Source organism: Crocuta crocuta, unplaced genomic scaffold (assembly GCF_008692635.1).
Source record: "Crocuta crocuta isolate KB4526 unplaced genomic scaffold, BGI_CrCroc_1.0 scaffold344, whole genome shotgun sequence".
Taxonomy (NCBI): Eukaryota; Metazoa; Chordata; class Mammalia; order Carnivora; family Hyaenidae; genus Crocuta; species Crocuta crocuta.
The window spans coordinates 310,441-334,902 of NW_027533081.1; the positions used below are offsets into that span (position 1 = coordinate 310,441).

The 24,462-nt window shown below is 55.3% G+C and overlaps 1 protein-coding gene across 1 annotated transcript; it reads left to right on the forward strand.

Moving 5' to 3' along the window:
- The first annotated feature begins 1,318 nt into the window (after positions 1-1,318).
- On the forward strand, positions 1,319-24,462 carry PPM1F (protein phosphatase, Mg2+/Mn2+ dependent 1F). The gene is made up of 7 exons (XM_077745872.1): positions 1,319-1,561; positions 6,402-6,553; positions 11,660-11,862; positions 12,506-12,694; positions 14,995-15,138; positions 18,955-19,048; positions 20,232-24,462. Exons 1-7 carry the CDS (start codon positions 1,365-1,367, stop codon positions 20,582-20,584), a joined length of 1,332 nt encoding a protein of 443 aa, XP_077601998.1. The 5' UTR covers positions 1,319-1,364; the 3' UTR covers positions 20,585-24,462.

Genomic DNA, 24,462 nt, shown 5'->3' on the forward strand with positions numbered 1-24,462 from the left:
ACCCAGTGTGGGGCTCAAACTCCCGAACCAGGAGATCAGGCGCCTGTGCTTGGTGGCCAGGGTGTGGCACAGCTGGGTGCGGGGTAGGAAGTGGGGCCTTGAGAGCAAACAGGGGAGGATGTTTGCCAGAAGACGGGCTCTGGAACCACTTGGGGCTGGAGGGCTGAACATGAGAGGCAGGAGTCTGAGACAGGCCTTCGCTGGCCCATGAGCCCGGGGGCAGGTTAAGGGAAGAGGGTGGGCTGGCAATGCATGGAGGTCCTGAGCTGGGGGAGAGGAGTTGGAAGGACAATAGGGTGGGAGCCATGGGTGAGTGAGGCCCTCGTGGGAGAAGAGCTGGGCAGGGTGGTGATGAGTGAAGGCTCCATAATCCCTCCTGGACCCTATCATCCATTGTCAAAGGGCCACCCCTTTCCAAGCTTCATTGTTCCCTTCTGTGAAATGGGGGCTCATCCTGGCTCCCAGGGTTGTTATGGCCTGACAGCTAGTAAACCCTTGGCCTTCCTGAGGATGAGGGAGGAAGAGCCCGGCAGGTGGGAGCCAGTGCCCAGGGCACTGGGGTCAGCGGCCTGGGCTGTCCCTGGTGCCTCTCCTTCAGCCAGGGCTCAGGAGGCTCAGGGCTGCTCCTGTCGGAAAAAACACATCACAGATGTCCCCAACTTTCCTGGATTCTCCTGCCCACGCCCCTGGGGTGCCCCCTTCCTACTCCCCCTCTTGTCGGTGTTCAGAACAGCCCAGGGCCGGTCCTGGCACCATCCAGACTCTTCTTTTTCTTCCCCCGACAGATGTCCCTTCTCTCCTCTAGGCTCACAGACCTGATGGCATCACTTCCTCGCCTTCTGGCTGCCAAGGTCCCAGGGTCAAGTTGAACCCCTTTACCTGTTGTGTTTTCCCCACCTCAATAGCCTGGCCCTGGGTCCCTCTCCTGCCTGCCCTTGGCCATGCCGGCCACCCTCTATTAGAAACACACCTTCCTTCTCTGTCATGTCTCCTTCAGGGCACCCCTGTGGCCTCTGATCTCAGCTCTGTCTCCTGAAGCCACTTCTCTTAGGCTCCCAAGTATCCCGTCTTGGACCCATGTCAGGACACTGACCAAGGTCGTTGTTCCCACTTGCTCGGGTGCCCTGAACTATATGTGAAGCCAGTAGCCCTGCCCTTCTGCCTTGAGGCCCTGGGCTTGGTGTCGTACCTGCCGCATGATGTTTGGAGGTGAGGGGAAGAAAGCAAGGCACCACACACTCAGCACTGTGGGGTGAGGGCACGGTTACCCCGAGAGCAGAGCACTGTGTTTGCTGAGCCTCACGCCTCTCCTCAGAGTGAAGATCACCTGGAACCCCGGCAGAGCCCCCCGGGATGCTGTGGACATGGCCTCCGGAGACCCACAACAGAGTAGCCCAGTGGCAGAGGAGATCCTGGGCTTCCTGGACGCCTTCCTCAGCGACTTCCCAGCCCCACTGAGCCTAGAGAGCCCTTTGCCATGGAAGGTCCCAGCAACAGTGCTGAGCCAGGAGGAGGTGGAGGGCGAGCTGGCCGAGCTGGCGATGGGCTTCCTGAGCAGCAGGTAAGCGGTGTACCGGCCAGGAGGGGACCCCACGAGACAGGAACAAGGAGTTTGGTTTGTGCCACGTGTTAAACTTGACCTCAGCTGCCACTCACAACACATGTCCTGACTCCTCTTCCATCCCCATAACTGTGCTGCGTTGCCTTCCCACGGCTGTCGTCAGAAATTCTCATAGGCTGTGTTGCTCAGAACAACCGAAGTGTATTGTCTCGTGGTTCTGGAGGCCAGAAGCCAGAGATCAAGGCGTTGGTGGGGTCACGCTCTCTCAAACAAAGGCGTGGAGAATTGGTTCCAGGCCTTTCTCTTAGCTTCTGGTCTTGCTAGCAGGCCTTCGTGTTCTTTGGTCTCTAAGTGCATCACTGCAGTCTGGCCTGCATCATTACATGGAGCCCCCGCCCCGTGTGTCTGTCTTTGTGTCATTCTCTCCCTGCCTGGGTTTCTTCTCGTAAGGACACTGGTCCTATTAGATTTAGGGCCCACCCTGCTCCAGTATGATGTCATCTTATACCTGCAGAGACTTTAAATCCAAATAAGGTGACGAATCTGAGCAGGTTAGGACTTCAACGTAGTGCAGTAGATCCTATTTCTGTCCCATTTCACCGACGGGGAGGCAGAGGCCAGGTGGGTTAAGAGACTGGCCAAGGCCTCAGGCTGGGCAGGGGTCAGGCAGTGTGCAAGCCACTCTGCCTGTGGCCACAGTGACTGGGTCGTGCTGTCTGCTGTTCACAGGTGGCAGCTGAGGAGCAGAGGTGAGACACAGCAAGCTTAGCAGATTTGAGGGGAGAAAAAAACAGTAAGAGCTAGTAGGCCATGCAGCGTGTGTGAACCTCCTCCCTCCCCAGGGGCTGGGCCCACAGGCCCTAGTCACTGTGTCACCCCTAAAGTTAGGACACACCCAGCCTCAGCGTACGGGCATCTTAGTGTCCCCAAGCATGGTTCCTGTGTGGCAGGTCAGCTCTGTCCCTGCACACACACCCTGCCCCGAGGGCCTGCTTGGTGGGATCCGGCAGAGTTCACAACAAGCCCAAGTCACTGAGCGTGAAGGTCAGTGTGAACTGGCCCGTGTCTACCCTGACCGCCCCTCGTGGCCCTACAGAGCTCAGGAGGACATGCCTGGTGACCATGTCCCTTTAGGGTGTGGCATGTGCAAAGGGTATTACTGGCTCAGTCTGTTCTGCTGTGAGGAACTATTTTAGAGGCAGGTGGCATAAAGCGAGTCGGCGCAACCCAGTAGGCCAGAGTTGTTAGATGCTGGTGAGGGGAGAGGAGGGCTCTCAGGGCTCTGCCTCCCTCGGGGCCCAGGGCCGCAGGGGCTGTCCCCACAGCAGCTGCTGGAACTTCTGTGAGGGCTTAAGGGCTGCGGAAAGAGATGTAGGCCTGGGAGGATTGCTACCTCGCCTGCCCCTGCACGAGAGCCCAGAGCCTGGGGAGAGCGAGAGCACCCAGCACGGTGCCTGCTGTGCCAGGGATGATGACGTGGCCATGGGGGTAGAGAGGAAGTGATGGGGGATGGGGGGAGAGCCCCAGGCTAGTGGCTCAGAGTCAGAAGAGAGATGAGCTACCAGTGTGAGTGGTCAGTCTGCCCCAGGTGCGGGGAGGGAAGAGCACAGAGGGGGGACGTGCCCAGAGGGGCGGGATCCCAGAAGCGGGGGCCGGTTTTGCTCCATGGCTATGGAGATGGGAAGGGGGTGAGGAAGAGGATGGCAGCCAGGCAGTGGCAGGAGCAGGTGACCAGCCCTCCTGCCCGGGGAGGGGCCTGAGCTAGAGAAGTCAGGGGTCGGTTGGAGGGGTCTGCAGGGTGTGGGACCATGGGGGTGAGGGAGTTTTCATTGTGTCAGAGGGCATGTGTCTCAGGCTACATGTAGGAGAAAAGCAGGACATGAGGCACCTGGGTGGCTCAGTCAGTTGAGCGTCTGACTTCGGTCAGGTCATGATCTCACGGTTTGTGGGTTCGAGCCCCACGTCAGGCTCTGTGCTGACAGCTCAGAGCCTGGACCCTATTTCAGTTTCTGTACCTCTCTCTTTCTCTGACCCTCACCTGCTCATGCTGTCTCTCTCTCAGAAATAAATTTTTAGGGGCACCTGGCTGGCTTAGTCGGTTAAGCGTCCGACTTTTGCTTAGGTCATGATCTCGCGGTTCGTGGGTTCAAGCCCCGCGTCGGGCTCTGTGCTGACTGCCAGCTCAGAGCCTGGAGCCTGTTTCAAAGTCTGTGACTCCCTCTCTCTCTGACCCTCCCCTGCTCACGCTGTCTCTCTCTCTCTCTCCTAGAAATAAATAAAACGTTTAAAAAAATGTTTTAAAGAAATAAATTTTTAAAAATATTAAAAAATTTTTTTTAAAAAAAGGAGAAAAGTAGGACTTGCTTGAGGTGATGTGGTGCCCCATGAGGCCCTGGTGGCAGGCCCTGGGCTCAGGTGTTGAACAGACACCCTGTTAATTAGCAAGATGGTGGAGCAGGCCTGAGACCATTAGCCATGGTGGAGAGGCCAAGGGTCATGGTCCCTGTAAGGCCCCCTAATAAATCCGTCTTAAAACATAATATTGTGGGGGCGCCTGGGTGGCTCAGTCAGTTATGCATCTGACTCTTGATCTCAGCTCAGGCCTTGCTCTCAGGGTTGTGAGTTTAAGCCCTGCTTTGGGCTCTGAGAAGCCTACTTAAAACAAAAACATAATATTGTAAAGTCATGTATTTTCCAGTCATCATAATGGATTTCTTTTCAGTTATCTCGTCCTTTTCTTTTCTTTTTTTTTTTCTTTTTTAAAATGTTTTTTATTTATTTCTGAGAGAGCGTGAGCAGGGGAAGGTCAGAGAGAGAGGGAAATACCAAATCTGAAACAGGCTCCAGGCTCTGAGCTAGCTGTCAGCACAGAGCCGGACGCGGGGCTTGAACCCACAAACCGTGAGATCATGACCTGAGCCAAAGGCAGACACTCAACCGACTGAGCCACCCCGGTGCCCCGTATTTCGTCCTTTTCTAGTATTTCTTCCCTGTGTAAACATGATATTCACACAAGTGGTCACGTGTTGCCTACACTGCATCTGTCAGGAGCACCCCCACAGCACGTTCCTGGCAGCCTTCTAGGGGGCTTCTGTTCGTCTGTTTCCTGTCCCTGTGGCTAGCGTGCAGGCTCCTGGGTGTAAGGGGCCCCAAGCATAGTGGCACATGGCATTTTTCCAGATTGTAAATGGTGTCATTCATGAGACTGCTAGGAAGTCAGATCACCAAGTTCAAGGGTGCAATGATTTACATCCTGTCTTCTCCTTGTTAGCTGTTTTATGTCCGATCTCAGGTCCCCCAGCGGTTCGTACCTTACGCTACAATTATTCATCTGCATATCTGTCTTTGCTACTAGACAGCAAACTTGAAAATCCTGAGGCAGGCAGGTGGGACTAGAGTGTTTCTTGGTTACCTGGGCCTTGCACACGTCTTCTGTTCATTATAGCATCTTCTGGAATCTTTAGGAGCCCTGACGACTGCAGGGCCTGGAGGGTGTGCGGGTGGGGGACCCCTGAATGAGGGTGGACAACACATCTAGGAAGTGAGGCCTGTGGCCTGAGGCCAAGCATTGTCTGAGTCCCCAGGGCCGGAAGCTGCTTCCCTGACCCTGGTGGCCTGTGCAGGCCTGCAGGAAGTCACAGCACCACCTCCCCAGGAGTAGCGCCCCTTCTCCCCACTGCGAACAAGGAAAACCAGTAGTTAGCAGGAAATCCCCAAACGGCAGAGGAACTCATTTCTCATGTCTTGGCTGGTTGTTTTTCAAAGGCAGTTCCAGAGGCTTCTCCCCTGAGTCACCCTCTTGTTTTAAATCACAAATTCATCCCAGTAGATTCCTAAGACCATCTACAGACACACCACGGGCACCTAGCCCCCAAAGAGAAGTGACCCCTTTGCCTGGCTGTTGGGAAGCGGTTGCCCTCGGGAAAGCCAGTTGCGTCTGCCCAGCATAGAATTGCTGACCACCCTGGGCGTTGCCCCCAGCCCTCAAGGATAGACGAGGATGACACACATCCTCTGGCCTGTAAAGGGTTCCCACTGGTGGGAAGGCAGATTCTGGAGTCAGGATGCACCTAGAGGTATAGGGGCACCAAGGGGATTGACACCTATGCATGGGGGAGCCATGGAAGGCTTTCCATGGACATGGTATGGGAAGCACCACAGACCAAGCAATTTAAACACAAAAAATGTGTTGTCTCAGAGTTCTGGAGGCTGGAAGTCCAAAATCAGGGTATTGGCAGGGCTGGTTCCTTCTGGCGATTTCTGCCTCATCACCCCGGCCTCTGCCTTCATCTCCCATAGAGTTCTCCCTGTGTGTGTCTGTGTCTGAATTTCCCCTGTGTTGCTGGATTGGGGACCCACCCTACTCCAGTATGACCTCATTGCATCCGTTTCTAAATAAGCTCACATTCTGAGACACTGGTAATTCGAATTTCAAAATAAGAATTTTGGGGGACACAATTTAATTCAGAAGACTCTTGAAACCCTAGAGGTCCCCAGGTGGTATTGGTGACCAGGAGCTGTCTACAGGCTGGATATGAGGCAGTTGTCTGGCCCGGTCATGGGTGCCAGCAGACATATCTCTTCCCCACGAGCCCTACCCATGTTTGGTGTAATTCAGGACCTGGTGAATGGCATGGAGCTGATGTCCCATCCAGCTCCCCGAGGCCCAAAGGCTGACCTGCTCCTTGGGGCTGCACATTGTGGTGCGAGTGGTTATCACTACTTCTGCAGGCACCCCCAAGTGGAAAGGAGGTCTTGCATCTGGAACATTCTGGTAGGCACTGGGGTCTTAGTTTCTGCTGAGGTGCCAGCCCACTTCACTTCTTGTTCCTGTCCCCAGGAATGCTCCGCCACCACTGGCTTCATCTCTGGCCCATGAGGCCATTTCCCAGCTGCTGCAGACGGACCTTTCTGAATTCAGGAAATTGCTCAGACAGGAGGAAGAGGAGGAGGAAGAAGAGGACAATGAGGAAGAGAAGGCCCCCGTGACCTGTGAGTTTTCTTCCCGCTCTGGCCCAAAGGCTTAGCAGGTGACACACTCACCAGCCAGACAAGGAACGGACCGCAGGGGAGTGCCAGTTTGGGAAGTGTCAGGGCTCACCTGGGCTCCATGGCCTTTCCCATTTTGCTGCTGGATGGGTGGTTGCAGGCAGCACGTGGCTGGGGGCCACAAAGGGTGGCGCCAGCCACGGTGTACTCATGACAGTGTGGCAGAATGGAGGTGCCAAGAAAATACGGGAGCATGAGGGCAGCAGAGGGAGGGCAGCTGGGCTTCAGAACAGCCCAGGAGATGAATAACGCTTTTCCCGTTTTCCATGGGAGGAGACTGAGGTGGTAACTCAGCCACCCACTTGCTCATCTGCCTCAGCTGACATTGCCCCAGGGTGGCGTGGGAGTCTGGAGGGTGATGTGTGAGCAGTTCCTGGGGGCGGCCTCAGGGCCCAGCTGGTAGAAAATGCCAGAGCCTGGGCACCTTGCCTGGGCCGATCCAACTTAGGACCCCATCAGATGGAGACTCTGGGGTGTCTGAGAGCTGGCTTGGGGAGGGGCCAGCGGGGCTGGTCTGTCTGCTTCCTCCCGGGAGACGGGCTAGCAGGGCAGACCCCAAGCCACACCGCACAGCCGGAGGAACCCAGAATTGGGCAGTGAGCCTCATCATAAAAAGTCAGGGCTCTTACTTTGCAGGTCTTTCACTTTCCTAACACAGTAGACACCCCTGCCCTCATCCGAGGGGGATACGTTCCAAGACCACTAGACGATGCCTGAAACCGCAGATGGGACCAGACCCTATACGTTCTGCATTTTTTCCTATCCATGCATACCTGTGATGAACTTTAATTTATAAACGAAGCACAGTAAGAGATTAACAACCACAGCCGATACTCAAATAGAACAGTTATAACGATATACTGTGACCAAAGTAGTATGAGTGTGGTCTCTCTCTAAATATCTTACTGTACTGTACTCACCTTCTCGGTTTTGGTGTGAGATAAGAAAATGCCTCCGTGGTGAGATGAAGTAGGTGAGGGACGTTGGCATCACAGGGTAGCGTTCAGTTACTAATGACCTTCTGACGATATGTCAGGAAGAGGATCATCTTTCAGACCACAGTTGACTCCCTGTACCTGAAACCGCAGAAGGCAAGCGGATGGGGGGGGCGGGGGCCTACTGTACGATTTGCTGATTTTGCCCCTTTATATATTGCACGTAATTACTCCCATCATATCACATATTTATTACCTGTGTTACTTTAAGCTTAGCATTATCGCGAGTATTAAGGGCAAACCAGGAACAGGCGGGGAGAAAGAAGAAAAACCACGCGGCCTCTCGCTTCAGCAGGTGCCGAGCCCTCCTCAGCCGTGTGCCCTGCCTTTTCCCTGGCTCCCTGCCCACGTTCCAGCCCAGCATGGCCTCACATTCCTGCCTGGGAGGTGCAGGCGACTGAGGCCCACAGTGACAGGAAGCCATTGTCCTCTGCAAAGCCTGTAGGCTTGCAGCCCCACAAAGGGAGTGCCCCACCCAAGCGTCCTGGCGGGAGACCAGCGCCACCTGCTGGCAGGAAGGCCCCAGGCAGTGGCTGGCACCCGCAGAGCCCCATACCTGGGGGCTCCTGAAGGCCAGGGAGGGAGGGAGGGGCCCGTGTGAGAGGAAATCGCAGCCTGCCCCCGCCCTCCATGCAGGCCCGGACCTGTGGCCTTGATCAGCTGTTCCTGTCACTGGAGCGGAATACAGTAAAGTCTATCATCTCGAAGGCGTTCGCGCAAAATTGGCATCATGGCAGGTGTTATAAGCACCACTTCTCAAGGACAGAGCTATGATTAAGACCTCTATGTAGCTGGGTCAGGTGGGAACACCAGCCAACCCCTCCCCAGCGAGCAGGTCCTGGGGGCGCCCGGAGGAAGCCCTCGGCCAGACAAGCAGGCATCTCCTGCCAGCGGCATCAGGAGTCCGTGAGCCAGCCTATCCTCCCATCGCTTATGCATTGCTTATCTGCTTATCGTTGTCAGCGGTAATTGCCTTTGCTTAAGCTGAGACTCAAGTTCAAACATGTTGACGGAAATAGTAGCATAACCTAAGGCAAGAGCATACACAGTGCCCTGTGCCTCCCTGGGTGTCTCAGGCCTAATAAAAGCAGAGCCCAGAGCGGGAGGAAAGGAGCCCAGCAGCCCAGGTGGTCATCCGAGCACAGCCACCTGCCTGGGAGAGGAGGACGACATTGGGGAGGCAGCACCGTGCAGTCTGGCTGAGCGACGGCTGACTTGCTGGCAGGGGATTCACTGGGCCAAGTGCATGTGGACCTGTCTTCTCTGAGCTGAGCCTTCCTGTACCCACAGCCCCTCAGGAAAGCCCTGCTGGTCTCCCACTTCTTGCCAGACACCTGAGTGACCCTTGTGTCCTGGGCGTGGTGGCAGTGACCAGTTCTAGACACCCCCACCTTGGTGCCTGGATTCCCTCAGATGTGTCTTCCCATAGCCTCTTGTGTTCACAGCCCCTCTCTGCCCCCTTGTCTCTCCCTGTCTTTTTCTTCTGCAGCCACTGCCTTGGGGCAGGAGCTCTTCTTCTCCAACCCCCGAAGTCTTGCACGTGTGACCTGTGACATTCCTCAGGGTCTGCCCTTGAATCCCACCCCCCTCCCCCAGACTAACCTGTACCTGCTGCATGTACCTGGGCCAGGCAGGAGTCCCAGGAGGGCTTCACGTGTGGAAGATTCCTTGTTAATCTTCTCTTTACAGAACAGGTTTAGATAGGATTTTTTTTAATGTTTATTTATTTGAGAGAGAGAGAGAGAGTAGGGGGGCAGAGAGATAGAATCCCAAGCAGGCTCTGCACTGTGAGTGAAGAACCCAACTCAGGGCTCGACACCACGAACCGTGAGATCATGACCTGAACCAAGTTGGCCACCCAACCAACTGAGCCACTGAGCCCCCCACCTTTTCTTAAAATTCATGTCGTAGAAGCTGTTACCTATTGCTGCATAACAAATTCTCCCAAAATTTAGTGGCTTAAAACAAACATTTATTATCCCATAGTTTCTGTGGGTCTGGAATTTGGGAGCAGCCAGGCTGATGGTTCTGGCTCAGGGTCCTTCAAGAGATCGTGGTCATGAGCTTACGCCAGCAGGGGCGGAAGTTCCATTTCCAAAGTGGTTCAGTCACTTGGCTGTTGGCAGGAGGCCTCAGTTCCTCACCGTGTGGACTCTCCCCAATGCTACTCCAACATCCTTACACTGTGGCAGCCGGCTTCCCTCAGGGCCAGTGATTCACCAGGGACATGGAGAGACACAGACAGATAGGGAGAGGGAGAGTGTGTAAGGTGGGAGCCACAGTGCCTCTCAGGGAGCTGTCATGATCACTTCCATTTTATTCTGTTTATTAGGAGCAGGTCACTAAGGCCCACGCTCAAGGAAAGGAAACCAGGCTCCCAATCAAAGCATCAATGAATATGGGCATATTTTGAAATGATTACTGGGCCTAACACTTGTCATGGAAAATTGAGAAAGCATAAAAAAGTATTCTTAAGAAAAAAACCTCACCAGCAGAACTACCACCTGCAGACACCCACCGCTGACATTTTGCTTGTATGCCTTTCCTGCGTTTTATTTTCCGGGTCTAAGCGGCCGAAGGCTTTTTCATGTCCCCGCGATCAAACTGTATGTGGGATTTTCTGTCTTCCTTAATATCATGACATAAGCATTTTATGTGCTCGCACACTCTGAAAGGCCATTTTTGTTTTACCCTGTGATTTTTTTTTTCCTTTAAACTTTATTTTGAGATAACTGTAGCCTCATATATGGCATTGTAAGAAATAATATAGAGGGCATCGCCTGGGTTAAGCGTCCAACTCTAGATTTTGGCTCAGGTCATGATCTCGCTTTTCATGGGTTCGAGACCCACGTTGGACTGTGCATTGACAGCACAGAGCCTGCTTAGGATCCTTTCTCTCCCTCTCTCCCTGTCCCTCCCCTGCTTGTGCCCACTCACACACTCTCTCTCTCAAAATAAATAAACTTTAAAAGAAAAAAAAGAATAACCGTCAAGCCATCATTATTTAAAAAAAAAAAGGAATTAACACAGAGAGTTTCCATGCGTCCCTCACCCAGTTCCCCCCACTGGTAACGTCTTGAAAAACTGTATTCAAATATCACGACCAAGATCTTGACATAGCCAAGATATAGAACGGTTTTGTCCGATAAGGATCCCACATTACCCTTTATGGCCACCCTAATACCCCGCGCTCTGTCCCTAGTCCTGACAACCATGAGTCTTCTCTATTTCTATAACTTTGTCCTTCAATAATGCCTGTAAATGGAATCATAGAATACGTAAGCTTTGTGGATACGCTTTTTTTCACTCCACATACTTCTCCAGAGCTCAATCTGGGTTTCTATGACGTACCAATAGCTCCTTCCTTCCTCCTTGCTGCAAGCAGTATCCCATGGGACGGTGTCCCGAAGTTTACCCACTTACGTGTTGAAAAACATCCGGGCCATTTCCAGGTTTTCACCTATTATAGGTGAAGCTGCAGGGAACACTGACTGGGGCCCACAGTTTCTTGTGTGAGCGTAGCTTTAATTTTTCCGGGATAAAAGCCCAGGGCTGCAGTGGCTGGGCTGTGTGGCAGTTGCATGTTTAGTTGCAAAAATCATGATTAATAGCAGCTTTAACTCTTCATCAAGAGAATAGACCGTAATTTATTCTGTCACTGGATATATAGAGTTTCGAATTAGTACGCAATTAGAAGTGATTCTGTACTTCGTCCTTAAGTCGTCTTTGCGTCTCCAGCTGTTTCCTTGGGGTGGGCTCCCACGAGTGTAGTTGCTCACTGTGGGACAGGAGGCTCCTTCCTGTCCATATTGCCAAAGCAGGCATTGCTCACTGCTGATGACACAGGCTGTCACACATAGTTGACTAGGCTGGTGTGCTTGTTACTAGGCCGGAATGCCCCAGGGGGTCATGGGCCAGTGGGGCCCGTGCAGGCCTGTGGTGGGAGCTGTCTGTGCAGCCGCAGGGGCCACAGAGAAGGGGGACAGGGAGAGTGAGTGGAGCCCAGCTGGTCTGGGTTGGTGCTTCCCTAACAGTCCTCTGTTACGCCCATCAGTGCTAGATGCCAAAGACCTGGCACGAAGTTTCTTTAACCGGCTCTGGGAAGTGTGCAGCCAGTGGCAGAAGCAGGTGCCTCTGAACGCCTGGGTTCCTCAGCGGCAGTGGCTAGTCTCCATCCATGCCATCCGGAATACTCGCCGCAAGATGGAAGACCGCCACGTGTGCCTTCCTGCCTTCAACCAGCTCTTTGGCCTGTCTGTGAGTGCTCCACCTGCAGTGCTCCATCTCCCGGGCCCCACGCAGAACAGCAAGAAGGCCTGGTGCAGGGGGTGGGGCCGCCCGGGGCTCCCAGCAGAGCTGCCAGCCAGAGCGGAAGCAGGCGTGATGGCTGCAGCTGTCATCTGAAGGCTGAGGCGCTGGGTGAGGCAGAGCACTTTCCAGGGTGTCTGGAAGGCCCGAGTCATCGTCCCCGTGCTGCTGGGCCAGAGCACCCATGGCCACCTTGCTTTCCCAGCTAAGGGACTAAGGAAGGGGAATGGTCTGCCCAGATCTGTTATAAGGGGAGGCCCCAGGAGTCTCTCGTTTGCCCCAGACTCATGGTTGCTGGGCTCTGCTCTGTCTCCAGCGCTGGGAGCCACCTGGTACATCGTACCTTGTTTTACGCTCCAGCAACTCGGTACAGAAGGTGAAACCAACTCCAGAGAGTTGTCCTTTCCCAAATCTTCCAGCTCATATGTGCTTGAGTCAGGTTGACCCATCTGATGGCAGAGGCCATGCTGACTCTTCCAGACCCACCCACCCCAGTCAGCACCTGGACTGTACCCCCAGACAGAAGCCTCTGGCCAGGTCATAGCCATGGTCAGGGCGAGGTCGGAGTGACTCCCACTGCATTCCCTACCAGGACCCCGTGGACCGAGCCTACTTCGCTGTGTTTGATGGTCACGGGGGGGTGGACGCTGCAAGGTACGCTGCTGTACACGTGCACGCCAACGTGGCCCGCCGGCCAGAGCTGCCCACAGACCCCGCGGGAGCCCTCAGAGAAGCCTTCTGGCACACGGATGAGATGTTCCTCTGGAAAGCCAAGCGAGAGGTGAGAACCAGTGTGGGCCTCGTGTGCAGTTTGGGGGCCAGTAGCCATTAGCATCAGAGAGGCCCAGCCCTTGCAGAGGAAATCAAAGCGATTGGTGGTGTCAGAAGGTCCTCACTAGGGGCGTCTGGGTTGGGCTTCCGGCTTTGGCTCAGCTCAGGTCAGGATCTCACAGTTCGTGACTTTGAGCCCCACGTAGGGCTCTGTGCTGATAGCTCGGATCCTGGAGCCTGCTTCAGATTCTGTGTCTCCCTCTCTCTGCCCCTCCCCTGCTCACACTCTGCCTCTCTCCCTCTCCCTCTCTCTCCCTCTCCCTCTCTCTCCCTCTCTCTCCCTCTCTCTCTCTCTCTCTCTCTCAAATTTAAATAAAACATTTTAAAAAATTATATTAAAAAAAAAAAAGTCCCTCACTAAACTCTGCTGGCAATCATATCACTTCATTCTTATGGTAAAAGGGGACTTGTTTTCCATTTCAATAAAAGCCGTGCAAAGCATGCATCTGATCTTGTCAGCCTGGCCCTCCTGGTGGGTGTGCAGGCCTCACAGGGAAGGACAGTCTGTTTTAAAATGGATTCTGTTTTAACCAGGGATGGCAAGGTGACAGACACAAACACCTGCCTTGGAAGAAGAGTTTTGTTACTTACAGTGCCCAGAGGAGACCTCACACCATGCGAGACCATGTGGAGAGCACCAGGGCTGGTTGGGAGGCAGAGGGAGAGAGCACAGCTTTACTGTGGCCTCACAGGAGGGCCTGGGCGAGGCAGGGCAGGCAAGTCACAGCAAGTTTACGATTGAATGGTTTGGATAACCTGCTGGTCTCTGGGCTGCAGGGGCGGTCCCCAGCCATCCAGGCCAGCCGAAGCGGCCTGATGGGAGAGACAGAGGAGATGGTTGAGGATATGGGTTCAGACCAGCTGGCTTGTACATGAAGGTTGCACCCCTGGGGTGACTCCTACCTTTAAGAATGAGCCTGCCCTGGGACAGGTACCCTCTCCAGGATTAGCAAGCACCCCAGTTTGTCAGTGCATGAGAAATATGGGGCACCTGGGTGGCTCAGTCTGTTGAGCATCTGACTTTGGCTCAGGTCATGATATGGTTCTGAGTTCGAGCCCCGCGTCCGGCTCTGTGCTGCCAGCAAAGAGCCTGCTTCAGATCCTCTGTCTCCTCCCTCTCTCTGCCTCTCCCCTGCCTGTGCGTGCGCTCCCTCTCTCTCCCTCTCTCCCTCTCCCTCCCTCCCTCTCTTTCTCTCTCTCTAAAATAAACATTTTTTTTTAAATTAAAAAGAAAGAAAAATACAAAAAATAAAACCCATGATTAATACCTTCCCTTGCTCACCCAGGCAGGGTCTTGGCAAGCTGCTGGTAACCACTGGGTGTATTCTTTGTTTGGGAATTAGAGCCACGTAGAGATGAGGCACTCATAGACACGAGGCACTCGTTATTGAAAGAAGGCATTCAGCCCCTCCTCCGTGAACTCCCCCCCCCCCGAACCTTATGTGCAGAATGAAGAACCTCCGTGGGGCCCTCCTAGCAGCCCTACGAGGCAGCTACTAAAATTGCATCCATTTTAGACATGGAGAAACTGAGGCCCAGAGAGCTTAAAGGATGTGCCCCAGTTGACATGACTCATAAGGAGACCTGGAAGTGGGTACACTGTCCTCAGACGCTCTAAGTACAGGTCTCAACAGAGATCAGCAAAGCCAGACTTTGCATCTTAGCAGAAAATCATATAGCATCTAAAACTGCAAAGTGGGAGCCCGGTGCAAAGCTGACATGCCTCAGGCCTCCTGGATACTGTCACTCCTGGGAGGTGAAGAAAGCCCCAGAGTTCCAGGCCACCTCCCAAAGTAACAGTTTACTGAAGCAGGCATTTAAATTAGTGTATTATTAATTTAAGATCACTGAATTGAGATGAAATTGACACATAATAAATTGCACATATTACAAATGTACAGCGTACAGTTGGTGCAATAAAAACAAAGTGTATAATTGGATAAGTTTTAGCATTTGTCTACAATAACGGATGTACCCGTCACCCCTGAAGAATTTCTTCCTGGCCTTTGTCACCCCACCCTCCCCGGACAACCACTCTGCTTTCAGATGTAATAGATGATAGAGCTTGTGTTTTCCAGAGTTGTAGGTAGGCGGGACCACACAAGATGTGTTCTCCTGTCACTCAGCGTAGCCCTTAGGAGGCTCACTGTGCCCTGTGCATTTGTGCACTCTGTGCCTTATTGCAGGAGTCCTTCAGTCTGGACAAGCGTGGGCCCACAGTGGCTCACCCTCAGCCCCCTCTCCTTTCAGCGGCTGCAGAGTGGCACCACGGGTGTGTGCGCTCTCATTGCGGGGAAGGCCCTGCACGTCGCCTGGCTCGGGGACTCCCAGGTCATCCTGGTACAGCAGGGACAGGTGGTGAAGCTGATGGAGCCACACAGACCGGAGCGACAGGTAAGGGGCTCCCTCCCTCCGCGCCGGGGTCATCCCTGGCCCCGATCTCGTTGGACCACACGGGTTAGTGGATGGCCAGGTGGGCGAGGAATCAAGAAAGGCCCTGCACCATCTTTGTAGGGAGATCCTGGTGTTCCTCCAGAGGGAGGGCCCTTCTGCCTGATTCAAGTGGCCAGGGGTTTGGTGGAGGGGTCCCCTAAAGCTTGGGGGCATTAACAGCCAAGAGTCCCACGTAACCCCTTCTCACCATAGTGGTGTGGAGCCCAGAGCTGCGGAGGAGAGGCAGCCCAGGAAGTAGGGTCAAAGTACAGGCTTCTATGCTTCACGCATGTGGGCAAGGGGCAGCTGGCCACCTGGGCTGTCGGGTGGAGGGCTCCAGGGCGGAGGTGATGCTAAGCCGAGGTCAGAAGGAACCAGCCTTGGGGCTTCACTGGGTAGAGGCTACTCTGGGATCCTGAAGTCACTCAACTGTCTGAGCCTCAAGGTCCTCACCTGGACATAAGGCCGACATTCCTCCTTGGACCACATCTGTCCAGTCTGTCTGTCTCTGTAGGATGGCAGGCGTTTGCATACTGGGAAATGCCCGGGAGCGCTGTCCTCGCTCTGCTTTCCCCACATGTACGGGCACTCCACATCAGCACGGAACGTGCCCCCGCCTTCCACAGGGCTGTGCAGAGCTCCATCTGGCCCCAGTCCTGTCCATGGACAGTGAGATTCCTTCAAGTCTTTTTCTTTTCTTAATGTTTGTTATCTTTGAGAGAGAGTGGGGGAGGGGCAGAGAGAGAGGGCGACACAGAATCTGAAACAGGCTCCAAGCTCTGAGCTAGCTACCCACACAGAGCACAATGTGGGGCTCAAACTCACGAGCCATGAGATCATGACCTGAGCCGAAGTCAGACACTTAACCAGCTGAACCACCCAGGTGCCCCGAGAGTTCTTCAGTCTTTTTCATGCTAAAGTAAACACAGCACTAGATGACACTGCATAGCATTTTACCCTTCTGAGTCAAGTATGTTAATAGAGCGGCTTCCTAGGAGTGGAGGGATAAGCCGGAGTGCTCCCATTTGCAGTCTTGGCCCGTTTGCCACACTGCCCTCCTCAGGCTGTGTGTCCTTTGCCCACAGCCCCAGCGACCATTCTGCAGAAATGTTCAGTTTGCATTTCTCTTACAGTGTGAGGCTGAGCATCTTCTCAAACACTTGAGATCATTTGTGTTGCCTTTCGTGAGCACCCTCCATTCTCATCCTTTGCCCATTTGTCTCCTGAGCTATTGCAATTTTTCTTATCAATTTGTAGGCATCTGTTATACAACAGGGAAGTCAGCTCCTTGTCTGCAGGGCGATTTGCAAACTGCCCTCCCCGCCTTGTCTTTGTTTGGCGCTTCTGCCTTGTAGACATGTTGGTTTTTATGTAACCGAACTGAGCTGTCCTTTTGTGGCTTCTAGATTTGGAAAGCACCGCAAGGGAGTGTCAGGCAGTGATCACCAGAACAGCCAGGAATGACAGCATTCCTTGGCCTCCCCGCAGCTCGGTCTGTGCTAAACCTCCTACATACGCTCTCCCTGTCAAATAGAGGAGAGAGTTGAGGCTCAGAGAGGTTAAGTAACTTGCCCAGAGCACACAGCCGGGAAGTGGCAGGTATCCTGTGCCACTTCGCTGCAGCACTGGGGCATTGGGCACCTGCTCCCCGGTGGACCCTCCTACCCTGAGACAGGCAGTCAAGTGAAATACGGCCTGAGGGAGGACTAGCCTCAAGTCTCTGCTCGGGGTGCTTGGCCTGCTCCTGCCACCCTCATCTCTACAAGCTTGGTGTCCTGTGCCTCCTCTGAAGCCTAGTGGGGACTTTTCTGGGCAGCCCCCCCCCCCCCGCCCCCCGGCACTGCCTGAGCCCTGCAGAATGGCACCACAGTAAAGGGCACAGACAGACACCCATGCTCAGGCCTGGCTCCCCCCCTTCTAAGCCTTGAGTGTCTTGTCTGTAAAATGGGGTTCCCAGCAGATAAGAATGGAGTGTCCTGGTGCATGTGGGGTGCTGGCAGGAGAAGCCTGCCAGAGTGTCTGTTCTCTCATTAGTCTGTACCCAACACGGCTACAGAGACTAGATTCCGAGGCCCTCTTGGCCCCTGCCAGCCACTCCCGGTTAATGAGCCCTTGTGATCCCGAGCTTAGCCTGTCACCCACACAGAGAAGTCATCAAAGACCAGCTCAAAGGTCTCCCACAAAAAACAACCACCATCACATTGGTCATGAGAGTGGGAAACTAGCAACCACCTAGTGAGCCACAGTGAGGGACAGTGAGGATCTGGAAGCTGCCAAAACCAGCTCTGAGGCACTTGGGACCGCATGGCACTCTGCCTTGTTCTGCTGCTGTCTGTACAGAGCCTTGCTGCCACTGGATTCAGTTCAGGCCAGCGACCAGTTAGCACCTACTGTGCACAGGACACTTTGCTGAGGCAGTGGGCCTCCCAGCACCTCTCAGGCTAATGGGCAGCTGCAAGCCACAGGACATGGGCAAAGCGTTGGGAGATGAAGAGGGAAATGAGCGGGAAGGAGGCGTAGAGCCAAATCCTGGTGGCAGGTGGGACCCCAGCAGGCCAGGGGTGGAGTCCAGGAGGAAAGGGCAGGTTTAGCCAGGACCAGCCACTGAGAGACTGAGGGCTCCTGCTCCTGTGTCAGGAGGAACTTCACAAGGAACTTCTAGAAGCTTCTAGAATGATCAGACCACCGGAGGGTGAGCTGCAAGCCGGGTCACAAAAGAGGCCACTGCAGTCGCTTGGCCAGCTATGGGGAGGAGGACCTGCCTGGCAAAGCAGCATCAGGAGGGATGGGGAAGAATCTAGGCTTTTGAGGATGGGGAGAGGCCCTTGGGCATCCAAGAGGTTGATGATGCCATTAGCCAGGGGCGCCAGGGGCCAGGGAGGACAGGGTGGGGTGTTCCCTAAGTGCAGAGTCTGGAGGGGCTGTGATGACAGGCGGGACCGGGGACATCGGCCTGAGGGCCGCATGCTCATAGAGCTGAGGCGTGTGTGGGAGGGAGCATGTGGCAGGAGAGTGGGCCCGTCCCGTCAAAAGTAGGGGGTGGGGAGCACAGCAGGGCAGAAACCCAGCAAGAGAGGCTGGGGGTGGCCGAGCGCAGTGCCGACATACTACCTCTGCAGCTGACCTTGGTGCCAGCCAAGCCCAGGAGGGACAGACCACTGCATAGCCAGTGTGCAGGTGAGTGAGGCCGCTCAGTCAGGGGCAGAAGGGAGGCGGGGGGGGCCATGAGGGGAAACGTCTGGACAGGGCAGCCTCACTGAAGCAGGGGGCCCAGGGGCCCAGCTGTGCAGAGCCTCATAGTCCAGCTTGGGCGGGCAATGGCCCTTGATGGGAACCCGCTTGGCCACCAGCTCTGGGCTTGACCTCGGAGAAGCAGTTTTCGGCTGGTGGAGAGGATGAGGTAGGAGGGCAGCTGAGGGGCTGGTTCAGGTTTCATCCAGCCCTGCCAGGTGGCCACGTGTGGCACAGGCGTGGGCTCATCCCAGCAGCTTACAAGGAGGAAACCATATCCCTGAGTGAAAGGGGAGGCTGCCAGGGGGTCGGAGGCTGTGAGTGGTCTGGCTGTGTTCACCCCATAACTGAGGTAGCCCTCGCTGCAACTGAAGGACTTTTAGGCGGTTCATGGTGTCCGCTGTTCCACTAATGCCTCATCCGGGCATCGTTCAAGAGCCACAGCCCCCCAGCACTTAGAAACCAGCTCCGTTCCACTCAGGCAGCAGCACTGGGCACTGTGCCCCACGGGTGCACCCCAGCCCCCACTCTGGCTGTCCCCCACAGGACGAGAAGGAGCGCATCGAGGCGCTGGGCGGCTTCGTGTCTCACATGGACTGCTGGAGAGTCAACGGGACCCTAGCCGTGTCCAGAGCCATTGGTAAGGGGGTGGGAGACAAAGGCCTCTTGCCTGAGGCCCATGGGCTCACACAGCTGTTGGGGACAGCAACTTCCTATGCTGATATAGCACCTGTGGTCTGTGGGGCCGTGGAGTCAGACTGAAGGGCCTCTGGTGAATTGAGAGAGTGCAGGTACAGACACCTTAGAAACTTGCATCTCGCAAAAATAATCACCCAAGTTCACCTTTCTGTGATTATCTCCTCATTAAAACAGTTCCCCAGAAAAACCTACCCAGAGACCCTTGGCTAGCTACTCTATATGCTAGAAGGCCATTTTCAAATATTCCATAAATGAGGATTATCCTCCCCTCCCCCATTCATGCTGGTGATTTCTTTTTCTATCTTTAAAAAGAAAAGAAAAGAAAAGCAGCCGCCTCTCCCCACAATCCTATTTTCTCAGCATCCTACTGCTGCTGGGCCTCACTTGGGGCTCGGCAGCCACACCTCTGCCCCCAGGTACGTAGGCACCACTTCACTCATGCTAACCCCCGCCATGTGGCCTGCCTCCCTCCCAGCCTCGGATGCGCGCCACCCTTACTGCCGCATGCGGCGCCTGCCTTCTAGCCCTTCTCCCTGCTGCTGCCGCTGTTGGGTCTCTGGCACATTTGGGTCGGGAGACAGCAGAGCAGGCCTCTCCAAAAGTGGAGGCTCCTCCCAAGGACGGGGAACCCTAGGCAGTTCTGTGTCAGGGAGCAGTGTGGTCTGGTGCACACTCCTGGGCAGGGGCAGAAGGAGGGGGATCGGCGGGCCTGGGCAATGTGTGAGGAGGGGGAGGTGGGTTCGAGTCGCACTTTGAAGATAAAGCCAATAGGACTTGCTAACGGATTAGATGTGGGCCCTCAGGGAGAGGGTCCTGGAGGGAAGGGAAGCTACAGACCTGAGTATAAGGGAGGAAACGTGAGGTTCATCCCCCTCCCCCCCTCTGGGCCCGGCTCTCCTGGAAGTGAAAAGGCTGTTTTGTAGAGCTGACCTCTGGCCTGGCTGAGTTCTAATTCTGCAGCTGATAGGTCTGCCACATTGCCCTTAGCACCCCATGAATTTACCTAATTTCACTGGTGAACACGGGCATCGGAAGAGGGTGGCCACAGTGAGGCCCGGGCCTGGTTGGACTTGGCAACAGGCAGCCCAACTGTCTGACGGGAGGCCTTTCTCTCCTGTGCCCAGGAGACGTCTTTCAGAAGCCCTACGTGTCAGGAGAGGCGGACTCAGCCTCCCGAGAGCTGACGGGCTCCGAGGACTACCTGCTGCTGGCCTGTGATGGCTTCTTCGATGTCGTCCCCCACCAGGAGATCGCGGGCCTCGTTCAGAGCCACCTGGTCAGGCAGCAGGGCAGCGGGCTGCAGGTCGCCGAGGAGCTGGTGGCTGCAGCCCGGGAGCGGGGCTCCCACGATAACATCACAGTCATGGTGGTCTTCCTCAGGGACCCCCGAGATCTACTGAAGGGCGGGGCCCAGGGGGCAGGAGATGTACCCGCTGGCCTCGCAGAGCCAGGGACCAACACTCTACAGAGAAGCTAGGAGGTGCAGGCCCCCTGCCCCCACCCCATCACCCTCCCCCTCAAATGCCTTAGGACCCGACAGGCGGCGGTGGGCAGGTGGGTGCCACCCTCACAGTGCTTTCCCAGGGCCCCAAGATCCCTGTGTGCTTGCATCGGCCCATCCTGGTGGCTGTGGAACTGCACTGGGCGGTGGGGGCTGTGCCCTGCTCAGACAGGAAATGGGATGGCCCAGTTCTCCGAAGGAGGCCTAGGGAAGAGACCTCACCAAAGAGAAGACGACTTGGGAAGTGGAGGGACTCTTGCTCCCAGCCCCATTGGGTAGGGGCGGGACCAGAGGCCTCAGGCAGGGGCCACAGCCAGACCAAAGACACCGGGCATGCGCATGGGGCAGCAGGATGCTGCATGAGTCCCTGGGCAGACCCAGGAGCCAGGAAACGGATGTTTCCAAGTGCGTCCTGGCCCTCCTTGGGTGTCCAGCGCAGGTTTCTCATTTGCTCCTCACTGGCCGCGGCTGGGAGGCTCATCTCCACAGATGCGCCTGGCCTGCTGAGCCAGTTTCCCAAACTGGGGAAAGCAGCCCTGCTGGGGAGGAGGGAGCACCTGAGTTCTGGTCTGCAGTGGATGCTCATGGCCCCCAGCCTCCCTGGGTCCCTCCCTGTCCTGCGCATACCCGGGGAGGGGAAGGTCAGAACGCATGTGTCTTCTGTTTGTGGTCTTTTTTTTTTTTTTTCCAGGGCAGTCTAACTCAGAAGCAGTATTTCAGGTTTTTGTCTTTGTTTTGTCAGTGCCAAGGTGATCTGTTGTGTCACGTAACTTAAGCAGAGCTTAGCATTATTTTATTCTCAGAAAACTTAAGTATTGATATTTTTCTTTGGAAGAAATTTCTTTTGCAGTATTACTGAATTTTTTTTCCTAAATCAGGATCTAAACAAACACTTTTCCAGGTGGTGTTAATAAGCCATTCAAGTGCCTTAAACAGCTTTAGGTGAGGCTAGAACTGCCAGGCCTGGGATGGATTGTAAGAGGCATGTTTAAGTTTTTACAAAAGCAGGATTTATTTTGTTATAGTGGCATGATTTTGGCTAGAATTCTTCCCCACTAGAGTTCTTTCCTGATGCGATTTGCTGCTGAGAGTCAGCAAAGTGGCCTGAAAGAGCATGGGCTATGCAGCACAGCTTGGGCCAGACCTAGGGGCTCTGGAAGTTCGGGGTGACCATGGCCCTAGCCAGCCTCCCTACACACCTCGGTCCTGCTGCTCATGTCTCTGGCTGGTCCCCAGGCTGAGCGACTGAGCTCCGTGAGCGGGCTCATTTGACTGGAATGTCCTAGAACATCTTGTTTTGGTAATTGAATTGGTTTCATTGGGAAACACGCTTATGAGGCCTTGGCAAGTCCGGAGGCAGCCTGGGGGGTTCTGGCTCTGTTTGGAGCCCTGTCCGACTGCTCCACAGTCCCCAAAATCCCTCCTCCTGTCTCCTGCTCACCATGGCGGCACCCTCTGCTGCCTTGCTCTGCCCATAGCCTGACCACTTGGGGGAGAGCTCTACGTTCCCTATCATGCCCTGGGCAGGTGAGGCTCAGAGCTACGAAACTTGGGTGACTCAGGCTACTTACATCCAATGAGGCAGATACGGCACGTGTTTTGAGCTGGAAGTGGCAGAGCTGGGGGAAGAGTGGGGTAGAGGTCAAGGGCCCAGAGAGAGGGGTCTCTGTGGGAGGACCCAGGCCAACAGGTCTAGGAAGAGCAGTGGGGGGCTTAGGAGGCTCGTGGAGACTGTTGCTGGGAGGTGGGCAGCAGGAGGAAGCTTGGCACTGGGTCCCCCAGGCCAGAATCCACCTGCAGTAGCGAGGCTCCAGGAAGGTGGGTACAGTGAGGACCCCGATCCCAGCTGCACCAAAGGGAGCTCTGCCGAAGAGATGTGGGCGATGGGAGGTGGGAGAGCCTTGGCGGCCCTCCTCAGCCCAGGGAAGGGCAGACTTGGTGAGAGCCGCGCCCCTGAGGGCAGCAGGCTGTGCAGCAGAGAGGGAGAGAGCGAGCCCAGGGCAGGTGGGAGTTGGGGGAGGCTGCTCACAGGCTCAGTATTTACCGCTACTCCCACAGCAGGGAGGAAGAAGCCAAGATGATGCAGCCAATGCCGCACTCAAGGGCTCACAACAGAAATAGTATCTTAAATGTGGTCACTGCGGTTCAAAGGTTTGGTGGGAGCCAACAATGACCGGTATTGTCCCACTTAATCTGAAGGCCCCTCTTTGGCCCCTCCCAGCACAGGGCTGGCAAGAGGTGGCATGTGGCCCCGTCCTTCACTACTAGCCTGGCTGCCCCTGGCCATGACCTTAACAGAAGGAAGAGGTGTGGGCTTGTTTTTCTCCTGTCTTTGCTAATTCTTATTCTGGGATTGTCACCAAGAGTAGGGCTTCTTCACCCGTGAAGTCTGGACTCACCAAGTGGTGGTCTGACTCCTGCCCGGGCTTGAGTCTCCACCGGGAGATCTCTCCAGGCTTGTCCCAGTGCTCACCCCTCTCTAGGAGAGGCCCGTGCCCTCTGGTGCTGCTCAGCCTTGCCTTGGGGTGGAGGGAGCCCTTGTTCCCACTGCACAGATGCTGGCTTTGTGCAAGCACCTAGGCACAGAGGCCTCTTCCCTCTTGACTGGGTCAGACTGGGAGTCATCGGGCGTCTTCAGCCTCTGAAGCTCCTGGCCCACCTCCTTGTCAGGCCACAGTCCCAAGGAGGCCTCTAGCCAGGATCCCAGGTCCGGAAGCCTCAGCCCCCTTCTCAAATCCCTGTTTTGCCACTAGCTCATTGTATGAGCTGAGCAAGTCGTTGAGCCTCCTTGGGTCCCAGTTTCTCCTTTATAGGACACAGGGTTGCACTGAGTCTGTGCAGCAGATCCTGGAATTTTGGAGGTTTGGGGCCCATCGGGGGCAAGCCTGGCACATCCCAGAGAGCTGCTGCCAGTGCTGAGGGAACCCTCCCCCTCTGCTAGCGGGAGGGTGGTTAAGTATTATTAGTGTCTATTCTTATAATTAAGTGGGTTGGAAAGGAATGGAGCTACAGTTGCCAGCCGTATATGGAACACAAAAGCTGGAGAGAGGGAGCCCTGCTTTTACAGGTAGGGCTGATGCCAAGCCAGCAGGAGTGGGAGAGGCAGACAGGCTCAGCTTCCTCCCAATGCAGGTGTGAGGCCGAAGGGCAGGGCACAGCCACAGCCAGGGTCTCCCTTGCCTTTTAGTCAAGCTCCCAGCCTGCTGAAATCCAGAGGCAGACGCATGGCCTCCCTGACCCAGCTTGTCCTCCGCATCCAGGACTAGTAAAGGGGCGTGCTTTATTGGGGACAGTGATGGGGGCAGGCCCTCTGAGGTCCTGAGCCAAGCTTTGGCCACAGTCTCGTCTCCCCCTACCCTCTGAAGCCAGCATGCGGCCCTCACCCTTACCCCTACAGGGCCAGTTTTGAGTTCCGGCTTGGGAGTCTGGCCACCTCAGCAGTATTCCCAGGGTTTGGGGCACAGCTCTGGCGGTTCCTGGGCCTGGCCCCGACTAGAGCCAAACGGGAACCTTAAGGGCCTGTGCAAAATAAGCTGTTTTTGGTTTGGTTCTGCCCGTAGCCCGAAGGAGGCAGCCCCAGGAGGCCCGTGCTTTTCGCCGAGGCTCCACAGCTTTGCCAAATGTGCCGAGCTTTGCCATTCACACGCCATGCCAGCCTTGCCAAGGGTTTATTTGTGCTCGTCTCAGCAGGGCTCCTGGGAGGTGTTCTCTGCAAGGGGCATCTTGTTCCAAGACGGAACCCCTTTTTCCCCTGTGTGCAGGGGCAGGTCCCGGGATGAGGGGGCCAGAAACACGGTCTCTTCCCAGGGGTCACTGCGCTCAAGTGTCAATAAACCACGAGTTTTGAAACCCTA